This window comes from Amphiprion ocellaris, chromosome 2 (assembly GCF_022539595.1).
Source record: "Amphiprion ocellaris isolate individual 3 ecotype Okinawa chromosome 2, ASM2253959v1, whole genome shotgun sequence".
NCBI classification, from domain to species: Eukaryota; Metazoa; Chordata; class Actinopteri; family Pomacentridae; genus Amphiprion; species Amphiprion ocellaris.
In genome coordinates this window covers 3,149,394-3,169,848 of record NC_072767.1, presented here as the reverse complement: position 1 = coordinate 3,169,848, position 20,455 = coordinate 3,149,394, and the positions used below count along the sequence as shown (strand labels likewise).

Below are 20,455 nucleotides of genomic sequence, written 5' to 3'. Positions count from 1 at the left end.
GATGGAAGAAGGGGAGGGGAACACACGTGAGAAAGGGAAAGGAGTCGGTCTGTCAATCAGTCGGTTTGTCAATCTATCAATCATTCTTACCTTCCTTCTTACATGCTACCTTTGCATCTTCTGACCTACCAACCTTCCCACTTAGTGACCTATATTGTTCTGAGCTGCCAGAAGAATATCACAGGAACTGCAACCTTTGGAAAAGAAATCATGCTTTGTATTACCCCCGCTGGATAAGAATCTGTAAAACTCATGTTCTTGAAAGGTTAATCACCTTAACAATCTTATTACAGAAAGACTAAAACCATGTAAATGCTTGAATTGCTGTATAGAAAAAGGTTTAATGTAGTTTGAGAGGATATCTACCTACCTACCTACCTATCCACCTTCCTCTCTCCCTTCCAACCTACCCAGTTACTTATCTATCTACCTACTATCTACTTATCTATTTAACTTTCCACGTATCTAACTACTTACCTACAGACCTACTGAACAACTGAGACTGACTGACCGACTGACCTACCTACACCTACTTACTTACTACCTACCTACCTAACTGCTGACTTGTCTATCTCCCTTCCTACCTACATACCTATGTAACTACCCGCTCATCTACTGACAAATGGACTGACCTACCTTCCTACTTATCTACCTGCTTACCTACTTTCAAACTTACCTATCTGTTTATCTTCCGACCGAGATACCTACCTACCGACCGACCGGCCGACTGACTGACCAACCAACCTACCGATCTACCGACCGACCGACCTACCTACCTACTTGTTTAACTTTACACTTATCTACCATATATCTACTGACTGGCTGACCTGCTGACCTACTACCTGCCTACCTATCTAGTTCCTTACCTTCCTGCCTGCTATCTTCCTAACTATGTACCTACCTTTTTGCCGATGAAGTGACAGACTGAACGATTGACCATCTGACCTACCTACACCTACATATCTACCTACCTACCTGATTACTACCTGCCTAGCTTCCTACTTTAGTACATGCCTTTCTGTCTACCTTCCTACCTACATACCTACGCAACTACCTACCCACCTACTGACCAATGGATTGACCCAATTTCCTACTTATTGACCTATGCACCTACTTTCCAACTTACCTATCTGTTTACCTTCCTACCTAGGTACCTACCTACTGACCTACTACCTGTCCATCCAACTTCTTTACTATCTAGCTCCTTACCTATCTACCTTCTATGTTTCTACCTACTTACCTACCTACAGACCGACAGACCAGCCCACAACCTACGTACCTACCTACCTACTGACCGACCTACTGACCAACCTATCTACCTACCTACCTTTCTACCTACTTATCTACCTACCGGCAAACCAGCCTACAACTTATGTACCTACCTAACTTTCGACTTACCTGTCTATCGTCCAACATATGTACCTGCCTGCCTACCTACCTACCTACCTACCTACCTACCTACTTTAGTAATTAATTCCAAGGAAAGTAAAATGTTACAGCTTACAGACTCACAGCTCATTGACAACTGGGTTGACTGCAACAGACAGGTAGGTGTAACACTTGCTAGAAAATGTTGAAATGCAATTATTTCTATACAGTTTTACCTTCATAATACTTGTGAATCTATCCGTGACTGATAAATATCTGCCTGTCTATCCATCTAATCATCCATCTATCACTGATGGAAAGATCAATATAGGTATGAAAATTATCTATCTATCTATCTATCTATCTATCTATCTATCTATCTATCTATCTATCTATCTATCTATCTATCTATCTATCTATCTATCTATCTATCTATCTATCTAACAGATGTTTTTCCACTTTGAACAAGCTTGCATGTGTTTGTTTGTGTGTCTGCCTTGTGTTTCTGTGTGTGCGGTGCAGAGATCATATCTTCATCCACCCGGAGTGAAACCACCAGTGGACCACAAGATTCCCAGTCACACTCCACCCTGACCCCACAGGCTCCGACCACAAACCCCAAGACCACAACGACACTCCAGCCTCTAAACCCTCGACTCCACCTCACCACACACACTTATATACACTCTGTATGCACAAATACACCTCCACACTCCATGACCTGAGGGTTAACCTCTGCCAAAACATACTACACGCTTTAGAAACAGGAGTGAATAAATTCAGAGTGGAAAATGGGATCTGTGACAGTTGGGGATGCAAACAAACAAAAGGATTTCTGTTTCCTTTGGAGAAGTTGTGGGCTCTGAATCTCCAGCGAGCCTCATCATTACCTCATTTGACTTGTGTAGTGTTGGAAGAATTGGAAAGAAACTCTCAAAACAATCCAGTTTTGTCCAATGTTTATTTCCTTTAACCACTTAGCTTCAAGAACTTAAGCTTCGGATTTTTCTCATTTATATCTTGCACTGTTCAAACACATTAATAGGCTAATGTTTCCTCTTTTGGTTTTCCAGTAATGCAGTAGTTTAGTTGAAACTAACCTGCAGCAGAAGCATCATTTCCTTGGTGCTTCTCCAGCTTCACCACCTGTAAAGAACTGCAGAAAGTCCATATGGAATGTTTTTCCTTCAGACCTGAGGCATTTCAGAGTTACTACACATTGAATACCTCATAAAACCCCAAGTATTCATATCATCTTACATCTTTTCTACAACTTGTGGCCGAAATACCTTTATATGCATTTATAAAACCCCCTTTTATAGTACAAAAATGCATTGTGCCTTTGGGAACTTCCATATACAATGACTTGTAAGTATGTTGTATTCTACATAGGATTGTGCATATAATTCATGTTTGTTTTCCCCTTTAGGGACACGCAGAGCAATAATATAAAGCTGCATAAGAAACAGCTTATGGAAACAAATTTAAATCCCTTAACCTGTCTCTGATGACCCACATTTGCACCGGTTCACCCCTGTGGGCAGCCAGTGCAGTATGACTAATTCTGGACATGAATCTCTCCCCGCTGAGGGACTGTCATGGAAGTGATTTGGCTCAGCAATGGCTCTCCTGGCTGGGCTGAAGACAGTCTGAAAAGCCCCGTCAGGCACTGGTGGTCTCCCCTGGTTCCTCCTTTTGAGAATAATCTGCGGGCGAAGACAAAAGTTGAGATCATTTCTAGTCATGAAAAGACACTGTGCATCCTCCTGTCAGAGAATGATCGTGATAATCGAAGCCGACATGCAGGGAATGAAGGGATGTGAAGGGCAGTGCGTGTGAGCAGATGTAAAAGAGCGTGTTCATGTGAGGACAGTCTAAACCTCATCTGGTTTCTGTATCGGCTTGTCATCTTTTAAATAGTGAGCTGCAAGAGGGACCCCAACATTCGTGCTCCTACTGGGCAGGAATACATGTAATAACAAGAAAAGCACTCAGACAAGGCTGCTCAGTCGTTGTATGATTTCCGATGGATGAAATTTTTCAAGGATTTGTGGAGCCAGACTATAAGCCAGAATGAACTGTATATTTAGCCGTGTATTATCCAGACTATAACCCCATCACGCATAGTTTTCAGTGTGTTCTGCATGTGTACATTATGTGTAGATACCAAATCACGTGACCTAAATATGTAACGGGCAGCGGGAATTGATGGGACTCAGAAACACCCCCACAATTTAATCAGTTGTTCATAAGTCCTGATAACTCCTCAGCGGTGGATTTATAGTAGGATCACAATCATGTGATCGTCACTTGGTCCTTGTATCATTTCTGACCTTCCCTGAACATTTCATCTAAATCTGTTCGTTTTTGAGTGATGTTGCTAACAGACAGACAGACAGACAGACAGACAAACCAACACTGATCATCACATAACTCCACCGTGTTCTTTGGTGAAGTAATGATGCAGTCTGGTCTGTGCAAAACAAATAACTTGCTTCTGTCAACCACAAGCCTCACTAGAAGCTCCATTCTTATCTTAAATGTTGCACGTTTGCACTGCAGAGTCTCTTCTTTCTGACTTATATTGGAAAAATCAGTGACAGTGTAAAGCTCTGGCTGCTTCTGAGTCATGTGGGAACGCTGCTCTTCCAGCCGTATGTATTTACCTCAGTTCCACATACGGAGCGTCAGCGTGTTTACAGACGTGTACACAAATATATGTAATGGAAAGAAAGAGGTTGGAAACAAGCAAGAGAGAGAGAGAGAGAGAGAGAGAGCGAGCGAGCAGGGAGAAAGAGGGGAAGGGAGGGCTAGTAAAAGTATTTCCCTGGGCTCTGAAAGTACAATACACTCCAGACAGTGGTGTGTTTTCACTGTAGCCAGATCTCTGCTTGGCGAAATGTGGTTCTGTTTAGAGCAGAGGGAGGGACCGCTGGGAGGGAGGAAAAAGAGAGAAAAAGAGGGAACACACACACATAAATGAGCCTGAAACTCCTTAAGGGTCTAATTCTTTGTTCTTATCCGTCCCAGTGTTTCATGGTGTCAGTGTGAGACTGAGAGATTCCCCCGGAGCTCGAGCAACACGCTACAAATCATCCTGCACGACGACTCCGCTGCACGACTCCGCTGCACGACTCCGCTGCATGTCAGTGTCGTTGTTTTGTGGCTCTTCTAGCCAGTAGTACCACAGTGAATGCATAGTCCTGACAGTGAAGCACGGAGGCGGCAACACGCCACAAATCATCCTGCACGTCAGCGGCTGCAGAACAAACTGCCATGCACGATGATGTGAGGTGAAGGAGGAGAATCATGTCTGTGCTCAAATGCAAAGGAGAAAGTGGCAAAAAGAAAATCTAATATCAGTGTTTCAGTGCACTGTAAAAACTGTAAATGTTGTCCACATTAAAAAAACAGTATATTTTGCAAATGTTTTTGTTAACTGCAAAATTATTTTAATTTTGCTGTATTTAAACCAGCAAAAAAAATCTATATTTTACAGGTATTTGACATTATTTGAAAGGAAAATGACTGAAAATCTGATTTGATGTGTATTTCCCTGCACTGCAAACAGTTTTTAATTGCTAGCTTTTGAACAATTTGCTGTTATTTTACAGATTTTTGTCAAATATAGAATACAGATTCCATTCTGTTAAATTACAGAAAATAAAATACTAGAAAAAAGAAATGTAAATAACGTCCACATCAATTATCTGTCAAAAATAATTCCTTCTTTTACATGTGACTGTCAAGTTTCCAATTTTTAAATCAGCAAAATATTATTGTTTTTATAGATATTTGCCATTATTTCAAAGAAAATATGTGTATATTAAGTATTAAAAATATTTTTTAAAAAGACTTGTCTTGATCCCCAGCCCCTGTAATCCTGTAAGTAAGAATTAATTTTATTTATTTATGTTTTTATATTTAAATTTACACTTTTTCCACTGTATTTAAAAAGCAATAATATTCATATTTTACAGATATGTTTATATGATACATTTACAGTTAATAAAATCCCTGAAAAAAACTCTTAATTTATATGTTAACAACAAAAAACAAAACAAACAAACTCCAAAATTATAAATAATGCCCACATCTAAAAATCAATATTTTAAAAAATGGTAATTCATGCATACGACTATATTTTTACTGTGTTTAATCAGCAATAGTACCATTATTTTACAGATAGCTGCCAATATTTGAATGACAAATAATGTTTATTAAAGTTTGAAAAACTGTAAATAATTTTAAAGCATTATTTTACAGATTTTTCTTGTTTTGTTAAATTACAGATAATATCACAAAAAAACACAGAAAAGGGGTATTAATTTAGACAACTTTAAAACCAAAAACAAACAAAAAATGTGAAAATGGGACAAAATTGTAAAAAAAAAAACCACAAAAAACATCCACATAAAAATGCTGTATTTTAACAAATGGTAATTTGTTCTTTTACAATGAATTTAAATCAGCAAAAATATTTGTCTTGCAGACATTTGTTGTAATTTGAAAGGAAAACTATGCATTTAAGCCTTGAAAATTGTACATTTTGCTGTCTCCATCTTCAGTATTTTGGATATGGTGATACTTTCTTACTATAATCAGCTATTTTAAAAAAATCTTTAATTTACAGTTTAACATTTATCATTATTTGACAGAAAACGTCAAGAGAAACAATATATTTTTTAACTGTCTCAGCCTGCATTTTCTGCAATTTAAGAAATGGTAATTTGTAGAAAAAACATGAGGGTCTGACTGCAAAATTTGACCTTTTTTATGTCTTTAAATGTGCTAAAACTCTCATTATTTTACTTATATTTGCGGTTTTTCATATTTTTACAGTTGTTTAATGCTATACAATTCTAGTTTAAACACATTTTTCTTGCACTCTTGCTGCTGAATTTTCACTTTGTTTCTTTTACTGGACATTTTTTTACAGTGTGGTCACTTTCATTGGCGCTTACATGTGTTGTGTTGGCAGCAAACCTCAGCGCTCATTAATAAAAGAACACAATGAGGAAATAAATAAAAAGTCAAATTTAAAGACATCCCCCGGTAATTAAAGTGGTTTTACATCATCTCTTCTCCGGAAATCCCACTTCCCTGCATTCGCTTTAGTAAAATTAGATCATCCCAAGTCCTGCAGAGAAGAACAGCGTTACGCACATGGTTGCAATTAATCAACTTCATTAATCTTGATCTTGAAAACTGGCCGAAGATTTTACAACTAAACGTCTCCGCCTTTTCTTAAGCTCCTCACGGGACGTCAGGGCGAATAAATGAGAGGATCTCCAGGTATGTTCTGGTTTGTTTTATGCCCTATTGTCAGGAGACAGGCTGAGCGTCCACAGCAAACAACGACTGATTCTTCTGCTTCAGATAAGTCATAACGACAAACACGATCCCTCCACTCCGGCTGTTTGAAGGTCCTGGTTCACTGACCAAAGAACCTCTTCAGGATCATCAGCGGTTCCGTATAATTACAACGGTGGTGTCTTTGTGATCAAACCGTGTTTAGTTAACCCTGGTGTTGTCCTGCGAGTCAGAATTGACACATTTTAAAATTTGGAGAAAAAAAATGTTCATAGTGAAACTTCTGATGTCCACATTTTCAACATTTTTAGAAAATCTTTGAACATTTTTTAGTGGAGAAAAAAGAAATGTTCAAAATGTTTCTTAAGAACATTCATTAAAAAAAATCTACCAAAATCCAGTGAATTTCGCCGGATTTTGGTTGATTTTTATGCGAATGTTCTTAAAGAAAATTTTTAAGTTTTACTGATATATATGGAATCACTTTAGACATTTTTAGGATTTTTTTGGGAAGATTTTTACTCACTTTTTGAAAATATTTACAAGAATTTTATTGCCAAATTTGGAGGATTAAAAAAATAAATAAAACTATTAAAGGAAATTTTTAAGGAATTATTGGAATTTTGTTCCCGAAGGTTTTGCAAATTTTCAGAAATTTGGGGAATGTTTTTGCTGATTTTTTTGGATTTTTTCAGACGAGGAAACAATATTTTTTGGTGTCCGTAAATGAGGACAACAGGCGGGTTAAGACGTTCTAGCTTTGATAGCAGTTCAAACTAGTTCACCAAAGTCGTCCAACCAAAATCAAATTGGTGTTTTAAATGACCACACTCAAAATCTGGCTGTCAAAAAGAGGGATGAGGAACAATAACTGATGCTAAGCAATCAAAAGTTACAGAAATATGACGTTAGAGAGTCAAATCTTCTTTTCATATGTCACCAAATCCTTACATGAAGCGGGTTCAAATGTCAGATTATCAGTTCAGAAAGACAAAGAAATGCAGATCCCAAGCAAGTAGTCACAGCATATCTGCCCCTGTGTTGTGTTTTAGCTGCATCACTGTCTTCTAAAGACATTAGTTATCTTGTATTTAAACTAAACCGAATCTTCCTCAATAAACATGTCAGCGACGGAGGTGAAATGAAGCAAAACCATAAAATATTTATTCAAAATCTCTTGACTAATCTTGTGAAATCCTCAACAGGGCTGTTCCTACATTTATAGGGCCACAAAACTACTATCAGATTTATGGCAAAATTATCACCACAAGAGGAACTGGACGGATGTTGGACTGGACAGATGTTGGACTGGACGGATGTTGGACTGGACGGATGTTGGACTGGACGGATGTTGGACTGGACGGATGTTGGACTGGACAGATGTTGGACTGGACAGATGTTGGACTGGACAGATGTTGGACTGGACAGATGTGGCGACAAGTTTGGATTCCCCAAACATTTCTACTCAGAACAACCTCCAACAAACAACAGAAGTCCAGATAATGGGCTGTTTCTGAGCAGAAAACCTCAGCTTGTCTGCAGATGTCACACTGAATTCATAGAGCAACAACTTAACTGTGAATTTTGCTTAATTTGCATTTATATGAAATTAAAGTTTGGTCTTTGATTGTGGTAATTAACCTTTGTTACCTTTAGGAACTGTAACCGGGTCACTCCATATAACAAAACTGAAGAAACTCTGACCTGGTCTCTTCAGAATCAGCTGATTTTATAAGTACAATGACTTTAGTATGTTTAATGAAACCATGCAAAGTTTTACCTTCATACGATTAATATTTTGAGAGTTACAGGCCCTTGAAATACAAAGCGGGGGGGTTCAAATTTTACATTTTTTGATGAACTTTTTTCCAATTTTCACTACATTTTCAGAGCTCAAATACACGTCTGAGTTCTGCTAAAACTTGCAATTAAATCAGTTTTACATCCATCCAGGTGTCACAATATAAACACTGTTTTATGTTCAGCACCATTTTTCTCTATAGTCAACTTTGAGCATCAGTATTATGGGATAGATCATAGTGTGAAAACAATAAAACTCCAGCAGTTTAATGACATAGAGTCCTAGAAACAATCATTGGTTCCCCAGATGTGTTTCTGTTTTCTGATAATTCACCAGAGAAATCTTTAAAAAATGCATTCTGGGTAAACTTTAACGGTGATTGTTTGTCTCTTTGTGGTAGTTTTGTGCACTTTTGTGGTCATTTTGTGCCTATTTGTGGTTATTTTGTGTCTTTTCTGACCAGTAGTACCACAGTGAATGCATAGTCCTGAGAGTGAAGCACGGAGGTGGAAGTATAATGATATGTGGCTGGAGAAAACTTTAAAAAGTGCATTCTGGGTAAACTTTAAGTCTCATACCAGCATGCATGATAGATGGTTGGTCAGAACAAGTTCTAGACAATGAAAGGATCATTTTTACCTACATTTGATACCAGGATCATCTTCTAGACACGATTTATTTTATGTCAAAACAGTTTTCTAATACAGTCATACTCTGACACACATTTAGGATTCTAGATTTAAGACTCACAAGACCGGTTTGAGCGATGAGATTTATCCAAACTGTTCTATAAAGCATACAAACACCAGAGTTGTTGTTCCATTTCACAGCAATAAGATGCATCCACAAGTGTTAAAATGCGACTCTAACAGAAACATAGTTTGACTGACCCAACTCTGAACTTGCAGCTTCACTTCCCCTCGTCGCCACAGTTTGTCGAAGCTTCTTTTCTGAGCTCCACTGAGACGGTTTTTGTTGAGATTGGTGAAATGAGGGCAGCAGGGAGCAGCATTTGAGATGTGCTCAGCTGTCCTCACCAATATACCACCCAGATGGCCGCTGTCTCAATGCTCACTTCCTATCAGCACTTGTGGCAACAAAGCACAAGGACGTGTCAGTCAGCGGCAGCAGTAAATAGCAGGACCGTTTGAACAGCAAGCATAAATTTGACACGCTGCGACAACATGCTCTGTGCTTTTGGCTTCATAAACGCTCTGTGATGGAGCTGAGCTGCAGCAGGGTTTGCACAGTCACATTTTTGTTGCTAAATAACCGTAAAATATGTGAGTTAATCACAGTTTAGAGAACGATAGATGTAGATGTCACTTTGGTGCAACAACAAAGCATTCAAACCTGTGCATTATGAATATTTTGAGGCTCTATGATAGTAATACATATTAACCCTCCTGTTGTCTTTATTTACAGGCACCAAAAAAAATGCTTCCTTGTCTGAAAAAAATCCAAAAAATCTGCAAAAAATTCCCCAAATTTCTGAAAATTTACAAAACCTTCAGGAAGAAAATTCCAATAATTCCTTAAAAATTTCCCTAAAGGTTTTATTTTTAAAAAATTCGCCAAATTTGGCAAGAAAATTCTTGTAAATATTTTCAAAAAATGAGTAAAAATCTTCCAAAAAAATCCTAAAAATATCTAAAGTGATTCCATATATATCAGTAAAACTTCTCATATTTTCTTTAAGAACATTCACAAAAAAATCAAACAAAATCCAGCGAAATTACCTGGATTTGTGATATTATTTTTCACATTTAGAGGAATCTGTACAATATTTTCTACATGAATCTTTACAACATCAGTGCTACGTTATCTATGCTTCTTGCATGCTTTTTTTTTTTGATGTTTCATATGCTTTTGCTGATGTAATATGTAAATGTCTCCTCTGTGGTTTTAAGAAAGGTTTATCTTATCCTGTTGTTTAACCCTGGTGTCATCCTGCAGGTCAAAATTGACCAGTTTTAAAGTTTGAAAATGTGGAAAAAAATATATTTTCACTGTGAAACTTCTGATGTCCACATTTACAACATTTTTGGGAAATTTTGAACATTTTTTGGTGGAAAAAAACAAATGTTAAAAATGTTTCTTAAGAACATTCACAAAAAAACTCAACCAAAATCCAGCGAATTTCACTGGATTTTGATTGATTTTTATGTGAATGTTCTTAAAGAAAATTTTAGAAGTTTTACTGATATATATGGAATCACTTTTGATATTTTTAGGATTTTTTGGAAGATTTTTACTCATTTTTTTAAATATTTACAAGAATTTTCTTGCCAAATTTGGGGGATTTTTTTTTTTTATAAATAAAACTTTTAAGGGAAATTTTTAAGGAATTATTGGAATTTTCTTCCTGAAGTTTTTTTTTTTGCCAATTTTCAGAAATTTGTGGAATTTTTTTGGTGAATTTTTGTATCTTTTCAGACAAGGAAACAATATTTTTTGGTGTCCGTAAATGAGGACAACAGGAGGGTTAAGTCTGTGCCAGTCTCGGTGTTAATTTGTCATTTTCGTCTCCCTTTCTGCAGCCTGATAAAGCAGATTTACACTGAGAGGCTCTTATCTCATCACTTGGGGAGCCTGAAGGACTGTTTTTTTCCTTTTTTTTCTCTGCAGGGTGATGATAGTGAAGTGTGAAGGCTGATCCGCTTGGCCCCCTGTAAGAACAACTCCAGGAGTCTTGAGGAATGTGGGTTTGTCCTGCAGTCCGTTCCTACCCCCTCTCTCCTCCTGCCTCTGCCTCGCTCCGTGTCCCCTCCCCTCTTCCAAACAGGGCAATTCCCGAACTTTTTCTCTTTTTCTCACAAGGCTATAGTTCAATATTCCATCCAGGGGCAGGTATCCTGTCTCCAATTCCGACCGGGCTGCTCGACGCCAAGGCGCTCCGACTGCTGCAAGGTACTGTGCGTAAACCTCAGAGATCTCTGCACACTTTGGTTATCAATGGCTTTGATAGTGACTATTGTTTCAGAAGCTCGTTGTTTCACGGAGATTATCCCGTCACGCGTGGCTGCTGAGTAGAATGGGGCCAAAATCACAATATTAACATGCGCAAAAGTAGAGATGACGCGCGGGAGATCAACTTTTTTACCGGCTTTTTTTTTTTTTTTTTTTTTGAACAACCTCACTTAGAAACAGGTTTAAAAGTTTGATTGCTCGAGTTGCTGCAATTTTAGTGAAGTATGAAGTTTTCCTGGAGAGCACAGAGGGTTTGGAAAACACTATTTTTTCCATCCAAGTTGCGTTTGAGCGAGTGGAGGCTGATGCTACTGCGTTTTTCTCCATTCATAAAGTTGCGGTGACTCGAACAGCTCGTCTCTGCGCTGCAGCATCGTGGAAAAAATATCAGATTAGTGTCTGTCAGCCTGCAGCAGATGGCCTGGAAGTCTGCTTTACTCTCCTGAACCGCAGCAGAGATATTTGGTGGGTTTATTTAACTTTGTGCTGCTGCGTCTCTTTATAAATCCCTCTTTTCGTGTCTCTTTGGGGTCATAATGAACTCTTTCCTGTCGTCCTGCTGCAGTGATTCGGTGCTTTTCCTCATTGAAAAGGTCAGCACAGATGCTTTACCTGCAGTATTTTGACAGCACAGTTGGAGAAGGCTCAGCAGAGCTCCCTCTGTAATTGATCATGCATTTCTTTTGTTCGGCATTGATCCCGCCTCCATCCACTCCTGTTACTGCAAGCAGCTAGAATTGCAGCTTTTTTAGTCGTGTTTGAGGGGAGTTTTGAAAGAAATAACGTTGATTTTGAGCAGATTAATCAATATAAGACGAGAAAAAATAGTCCAACAGTGAGTATCTGTGCCAGTTTAAATGCATTTACTTGTTTTTTTCCATGAAAAAACGTTTTTAAAAAGTGAATTATTGAGCACTTTTGGCATCAGTATTTGTTCATGTCCACCTCTTCTTGCCAGCTACTTCCCTCTACGTCTTCCTCTCTGCATTCTTGACTGAGTTCACTGCTCATCCATCTCTCATCTTCCATTAAAATGAATCTGACCCGGTGGGATGTAGGGCCACATTTCTTCCCCCTTCCTGATCTGTAACGTGCTGTGACCCTCGGCTCTCTGCTCACCTTGTATATCACCAGGGACCCACAGTTCAGCCTGAAAGCTGTGGTCTGTAATGAGGTGGAGAGGAGGAAAAATAAACCTCCTGGCTTGGTGTTTTTCGTGTTAATATGCTCTAATGCAGGGAAACCAGGGTCCTAAGAATGTGTACGTTGAGTTTGGTGTGAGCAATTTACATATAATTGGATCTAGAAAGCTCCACAAGTCACATAGGGAGAGTAATTTAATTGTGTGGATGACTAATTTGTCCTTATTGTGAAATGAGCTGATCACTATTGAGTCATTACTAAAGTGTTCCCTCCTGTGCTTTCGACCCTCAATCCGCTGTCTGCATCTCTGGCTCCCTCTAGTCCCAAACCAATGCTTTAAAGCAGAGATTCCCAACTTTTTAATGTTTTACCAAAGCTGTGAGAAAATGATGGGTCCTGCTTGAATGTCTCTTGACTTCAACAGCTCTTAGGGGGCTTGTTTTCAGCAATAAAACTTAGAAAAAATGCACTGTGTGACTTCATGGGGGCCGTGACCCATAATTTGGGAGCCAAAAAATCTGAAAAAACTGCAGTAAGATGGATGGTTGAAACAGTTTGCTGAAAATAGTCAATAAACAGCTGAAATCATTTGTTAAAACAATGAAAACAGTTTAATTTGTCACTTCACTGGAAATGAAAGTGGTCAAAATCAAAGTTCACTGATTTAAAACTTTTTTGAATGTTTAAACAAAACTTAGAGAAAGTGATGTGCAATGTTTAAATTTTACTGTCTTTCATAGTTTTTAGAGGTCTGTTTTCAACTAAAACATCTAAGAGAAAGTAAACAGAAATTGTGTTAGTTGAGTTTTTTTTCCTCTACCTTGTGACCTGATTAGGATCCTGACCCACAAATTCAGAAAAAACTGCAGTAAGATGGATGGTTGGAAAAGTTTTGTAAAAGTAATCAATAAACAGCTGGAATCATTTGATAAAAACATGAAAACTGTTTAATTTCACAGTTCACTGGAAATCAAAGTGGTCAAATGTAAAGTAAACAAACTAAACAGGATTCAGTTCTAAGAGGCTTGTTTTCAGCAATATACCTTTAGAGAAAAGTTTGTGTACGTTCATCTTTTTTCTCTACTTTGCGACCTCACTGGGGTCCCGATCCATATTTTGGGAACCGCAAATTCAGAAAAACCTGTAGTAAGATGGATGAACTAGAAAAATATTGCAGAAAACATGCAGTTGAAGGCAAAAATCAATCTTGACTATCAGTTTTTAACAGCGCCTTTCATTTGATTTGACTCGAGTCTTTATTAGCTCATTTAATGTCCCTTCAGCAGCTCTGGATTCTGGCCTCTTATCATCTGTGTGTAGCCTGCAGTCAGAACATCCAGTATTCGGTGTCTGCTGAGTGATGAACCACTCATGAGGTGGCTTTGAAGTTGACTACAGTGAAAACAGATTGCTAGAAGTCAGGATTTCAGTGTCTCCTCTGTTTCCTCGCAGGCTCTTCTTCACTCATATGGTTCCTCTTTTCCTGGTGGAGCCACCAAGCATGTCGCAAACACAAAAATCTAATCAGTGGATAATTAAATTGCAAGCTGTTTTACGGGAGAGACGTTCCTGTTCACAATGTTCCCCGGTTTATAAAATGTACGAGGGTGATTTAACTTCAACTGGATTTGATCTGTTGGATCAATGATTCCCAGATGAAGCCTCTGGACGTGGAAACTCAACTAATTAACCAGAAAAGCTCTTCGGCTGATCCAACGTCACTTGTTGTCAACTGTAAATGCACGTAAACAAGCTAAAAACAGACAGAGAAGTTGAAAAAGTTTGCTAAAAGTAAGAAATAAAAGCTTGGAACGACTAAAACAATTGATAAACAGGCATTTTTGACAATTTTGAGTGATTTTGGACCATTTTTATCTTATTTTGAATAAATCAAAGCACTAGACACAGTTACAGGATGCAAACTCATGTAAACCCTCTAGTGTTATTTATAGTGTATGAATAATTTACATTATAGGCCTTAAAACTCAACAAAACTGTAAATAAACAAAAACAAATATCGGTTATTGATCTCTTTGACAACTGCCGATCGTTATCGGCCATGAAAAAAAAATATCATTCCATCTCTATAGGTAAAAGTAACGGATTAACTGTAGAAACAACTAAAATATTAAATAGCTGAAATAGTTTTCCAGCCATGCGTAGTGGAAAGTACGCAAAAAGTATTTTACATTAGCTATACTCATAAATAAACACGTGTTATAGTTTAAAATAATGGATAAATGGTTGAAACTCGCAGGCTAGCATCTGCTAAATAGAAAGCTGACCCAAGATAACAATTCTGTGGTATGAAATAAATGTCATTTATGAACCACAAAGCCAAATATTGGTCTTTTTCAGTCAACTCCTATAGCTAAATATAATGGATAAACTGTGGAAACAACTAAAATATTAACTAGTTGAAACAGTTAGCTGGCTAAAAGTAATGGAAAGTACGTAAAAAGTAGTTAACATTAGCTAAACGTATAAATAAACACTTGTCAATAAAAGTAATGGATGAAGTGTGGAAACAGCTAAAATATTAAAATGTTGAAACAGTTATCCAGCTAAAATGAAATAAAATTACATGAAAAGTAGTTAACATTCATGAATAAACACTTGCTATAGTTAAAAGTAATGGATTAACAGTGGAAACAGCTCATACATTAACAGTTCAACCCTCCTGCTGTCCTCATTTAAGGGCACCAAAATATATTGTTCCTTGTCTGAAAAAAATCCAGAAATTAAGAAAAAAATTCCACAAATTTCTGAAAATTTGCAAAACTTTCAGGAAGAAAATTCCAATAATTCCTTAAAAGTTTCCTTTAAAAGTTTCATTTAAAAAATAAAACAAAACAAAACAAACAAAAAAAACCAAATTTGGCAAGAAAATTCTTGTAAATATTTTCAAAAAATGAGTAAAAATCTTCCAAAAAATCCTAAAAATATCTAAAGTGATTCCATATATATCAGTAATACTTTTAATATTTTCTTTTTTCATTCATATAAAAATCATCCAAAATCCAGCGAAATTCGCAGGATTCTGGTTGATTTTTATGCGAATGTTCTTAAGAAACATTTTTAACATTTCTTTTTTCCACCAAAATATGTTCAAAGATTTCCCAAAAATGTTGAAAATGTGGACATCAGAAGTTTCATTGTGAAAATATATATTTTCCACATTTTCAAACTTTAAAACAGGTCAATTTGATCCGCAGGACGACACGAGGGTTAAACAGCTGAAACAGTTATCCAGCTAAAAATATTGAAAAGGAATGTAAAAAACAGTTAGCTAAATGTGTAAATAAACATTTGCAATAGCTAAATAAAGTGTGGAAACAGCTAAAGTATTAAATCATTAATACAGTTAGCTGGCTAAAAGTAGCAAAAAGTATGTAAATGGTAAACGTTAGATAAATTCATGAAGAATCATTTGGTACAGTTAGAAATAGTTAAAAATTATGGATAAATGGTTGAAACATGTAGGCTAACTTCGGCTAACATCCAAACCTGACCCAAAATAACGCTTCTGTTGTATGAAATAAATGTTATCACATCATCTTTTATGTAATTTATAGCGCCCAGAACGTTTTATAGTTTATAATTCGTTAAAATGAACACATCTGGAACTTGATGGACGATGCAGGTGAAGGTGAACCTGAGCGCCGTTTTGGGCGACACCTGTTGAGAAAGTTGCATCAGATGAGCTGAACTGGCTTCGCTCTCTCAGGTTGATCTGTTTCATGTGTTCCTCTCTCCTTCTGTCCAGCCCCTTCTCTGGAGTGCTCACCGGGACTCGGTCTGGATCCAGGTCTTCATCACCCGGCTCAGTCTGGGTCCAAACAGTGAACGGAACGTCAGAGAGAGCTAGCAGGGCTAGGAGGGCTAGCCAGACCGACCAATGGGATCAGGGAAGCTGGCTCAGGTGCTGCTGGGATGGGCGGCGGTGTGCCTCGGGGCCGTCCACGTGGCCGGCGCTCAAACCGGGACCGCCGGGACCGGACCGCACCAAGCCAGCCGCTTCCCCGGCACCGTGGACCAGAGGGAGGTGCAGCGGGTCCGACGCCGAGGCCAGGAGACGCTGAGAGGGTGAGTAGCCGAGCTAAAGTTTGAAGTGAAAATGCCTTTTCCCCGCCAGCTCTCTTTCAGCTGCTGTGCTTTCTGGGCCCCGGCCAGGCCCGCCTCACACCGAATTATGCTGCTGAATACTACCACATTGTTTGCTCAAAAACAGCACATGTTCGAACTTAACAAGCTGCAAGCAAGCCGCACTGAAATCTCCCCGAGTACTTACAGCAAATCCACATTTTCATGGGAAAGAGAGGAGAATGCAGCTTTCTATACGTCTTATGAGCGGATGAGATGATCCGAGTTCCCCCCAGAGAGTCCTTAAGTGGAGCTCCATGGCGACGCAAAGTGTCGCTGATTTCTGCGTGGGTTTTCCACTCTCAAAGAGCTCCCGAATGAAATTGGAAAAGGGCTCGAGTACAGCCATTCTTTATGTGTTCGCGGTCCAGACCAGCTCTAAACTGTTCTTCCTCGGCGACTTCCGGTGTTGCAACAGATTAAAACAACAGCCGTAATTTGTATTTAAAAAGCTAGAACAAAAATCCAAAACTGTGTTTTTTAATTAGCTAAGTAATACATTTCTACATTTAGGTTTTAAAAACTGATAAACAAAAAAACTGCGGTTTATTGTTGTTTTAGATTTTATTTTGAAACAGAAAAACCAAAGAACAAACCATACACGGATTTTTTTGTTTGGTTTCATATAAACCCATTTTAAAGTTTCCATTTTAAACTAAAACAACAACAACAACAAAAAAAAAACAGACCAGTTTTCTGTTTTTTTTTCTGTTGTTTTTGGTGTTTGATGGGAAAACAGATTCCGTACCCAGACCGATCTGGGTGTGGAACAGACGTCAACCAAAGAGTTTTCATTGTATATTTTGCCCGTTCTTGAAAAACAAAGGATGTTTTGTTGGAGGCCTTTTTTCAGTGTCTGCATCAGTTATTCCAATCAGCCTCCCATCTGTCCCAGCTTATGGTTCCCCCAGTGCCAAGCCGCAGGAAATGAGGTATTCGTATCACCCGAGGGGGGTATGAAAAGGGGCATTTGTTTCACTGCTGTAGGTGACAAAGCGGGAGAAGGAATAACAAGAGGACAGGAAAGGTATGAAAGACAGAAAGCACACCAGGAAATGAGCGATGAGCTGGAGGATTAATTGTCAGAGAAAGTGAGAAAGTTGCGGAGAAACAGCGAACATAGAAAAGTTTTCAGTTGTGGCTTATTAGCAGTGCAGGATGAAGCTTGTACGGAGTCTCAGAACTGGTGTTTTCTTTAAAAACACGTCCAGCTGCATGACAGAAATAGATTCAGCTGCTTTATCACTCATTTTGGCTAACATGGAAAGCATTTGCTGGATTTTGGTTGTTAAAGAAAGTTGGATTCATTCTGCTTTTAAATATAAATAAAAGACATGTTCTACCTTTAGTTTTCATAGCAACTAAGACAGAGTCGTAGCACCAAGTGTCCACTGAGCTACAAGTTGGACCACAGACTGGAATCAAACTGAAAAAAAAGAAATATATGAGCTGAATGGAGAATAATTCACACTCACAGTTTGTCTAACAGGCAGCCAGAGGAGAAGAAACCAGGCGACGTTGCACAATAGCTGATTATTTCCATCAAATAGAGTGTGGTTTCATGAGAACAAGTAACAAAAGCCTGCAGACTTTTTTCATTACGTTATTAAGTTTTGGAAGCAGTACAGTGTGGGGAATGAAATGCAGTAAACAGGTAATGAGATTATGGATCATCTTTAATACTCATGCTGTTTAGCGAGCTGGGCTTTGGGCTACGACCACCACAACTCTGAAGCTCTTCCACTAAATGTTCTTTTTCATTATTTTTTAATCTTCGATTCCCAACAAGCAGTAAATGTTCCATTACGTGTTTTAAAGAAATGGTTTCAACCTTTTAAGGATATTTCCTGTTAGGAATAATTTTACTATAAGGTTAATGCTATCTAAAGCCCTATTCACATGGGATCAGTATTATCTGGGGACGTCTGGTGATTTGTGAATTACCCCAGGACGTCTGTGTTTCTCGCAGTGCATTTGCCCTGGATAAGTGTATTTTACTCGAATTTACTGACATTACAGCCCGGATATGATGTCAAATCTATGCAGGTTGCAACATCCGCTGTTGTCACGTCCATGTGCAAAGTGGTCAGCCGCTACTCGGAAAAAAATACAGACCCCAGCCACGCGAATAAATTTTAAAAACATTAAAAGCCTATGTTATAACAACGCTACTGTTAGGGTGTCGTCAGGTTTAGGCACAAAAACCACTTGGTTAGGTTCATGGAAAGCTTGTGGTTCAAGTTACAATGACCATTTTTTACGTGGTATGTTGTCGTCATGGCAACTGTTAATATGTCAAAGCAGCACCGTGACTTGAGCACAGCGGGCAGTGTTGTCGGGATAACGGGCTGTCAAGGCGTTTGGATTCAGCCTGTTGAAAGATGTGCTTACCGTACGCTGCTATGCATGTCATCCATCTCTATATCCTCCCAAATCTCCCTCTTCTTGTTGATCTGATTTTGCCGTTTCTGTGAATGGTCCATAGTCCTGTTGTGTATCGGCCTACTCCTGCGTTTGCTCCTAAAATTTTGTTAATAATTTCCACCGCAGCCTCCATAATTCAACCGAGAAAGATGTAGAAAAAGACGCGCGATAAAAAAAACAGCTAAAATATCCCACAATCACCAAGATGCAGATTCGCACGGGACTAGTATTATCCCAGGATGTCGGTGCTTGGCAAAATATAGTAGGTAATTTGCAGGGGAATTATTACTTTACCAATTACCGACACGTAGCATTCACACGGGATTAAGATCACCGACCTCCTCCACAATTATTACAAATCGCCATTGGTCCCCAGGTAATACTAATCCCGTGCGAATAGGGCTTAAGATGTAATGTTTTTATCGCAGCATTTAAAGGATGTTTGGCGGATGCTGACTGAGTCATCAGTGGTGTTACACGAAAAGTAGAATGTTCTCAAACCAGCATTTAAAAAAATGTTTTCAAGGTGTTGCCGAGGCCTCAGATGATTTGTTAACAAAGGTTTTCCTAAGGATATTTTGGGGATGCTGCTGAGGGAACACCTTATAGAACGTTCTTCCATGAAACATTCCCACATGAAGTGAAAGGAAGGATGTTCTCAATGCAACATTCGGCAAATGCTTTGAGAAGAAAGTCTTTAGAGATCTTTGTCTTACTTTGAGAAGAAAGTCTTTAGAGATATTTATCCTGTCTTGAAGAAGAGCTGTTGACTGAAAATGATCGCGGTTCTTCTAAAATCAGGTAAAGTTAGTCACCTACATGCATCTGTTCCATTGAACAGCCTCTGGATAGAAGCCTCTATGGTAAAGAAATCACATTTTGTCTTTTTAGTATCTTAGTGTGGTGTGTTCCAGATGTTTCTTCCACAGGAGTTGTTGGATTTTACCACAACTCATTCACTCACTAAACTACATAGACACAGACTGTCCATAATACAGCAAAAGTTTTGAAAAGAGTGTCATTAGAGAACTTTTTCCTGCCTTTACGAACAACATTCTCGGAACTAAGAAGAAACCTCCCCTTAAAAAACATCACAAGAACTTTGCAGAACTTTCTTGCAATGTTTTAGGGCAAAAAACATTCTAGCTGGATTGCTAGGTAATCCCTGATCCAACATGAGGCAAATGCTTTGAGAAGAATCTTTGGAGAACTTTATCCTGCCTTTAAGAAGAACTCTGGGACCTAAGAAGTAACCTCCCATTGAAAAAAATACAAGACCTTGGCAAAAATTTA

At 38.4% G+C, this 20,455-nt stretch overlaps 1 protein-coding gene across 1 annotated transcript in view; it reads left to right on the top strand.

The window, feature by feature from the left end:
* Window positions 1-11,233: 11,233 nt before the first annotated feature.
* The window catches only part of fbn2b (fibrillin 2b), a 135,169-nt gene continuing 125,947 nt past the window's right edge, over window positions 11,234-20,455 (top strand). Inside the window, exons 1-2 of the mRNA XM_055017454.1 lie at window positions 11,234-11,392; window positions 16,362-16,681. Of these exons, the coding sequence (XP_054873429.1) occupies window positions 16,494-16,681 (188 nt within the window). The 5' untranslated portion in view covers window positions 11,234-11,392; window positions 16,362-16,493. The remainder of the gene's footprint in view (window positions 11,393-16,361; window positions 16,682-20,455) is intronic.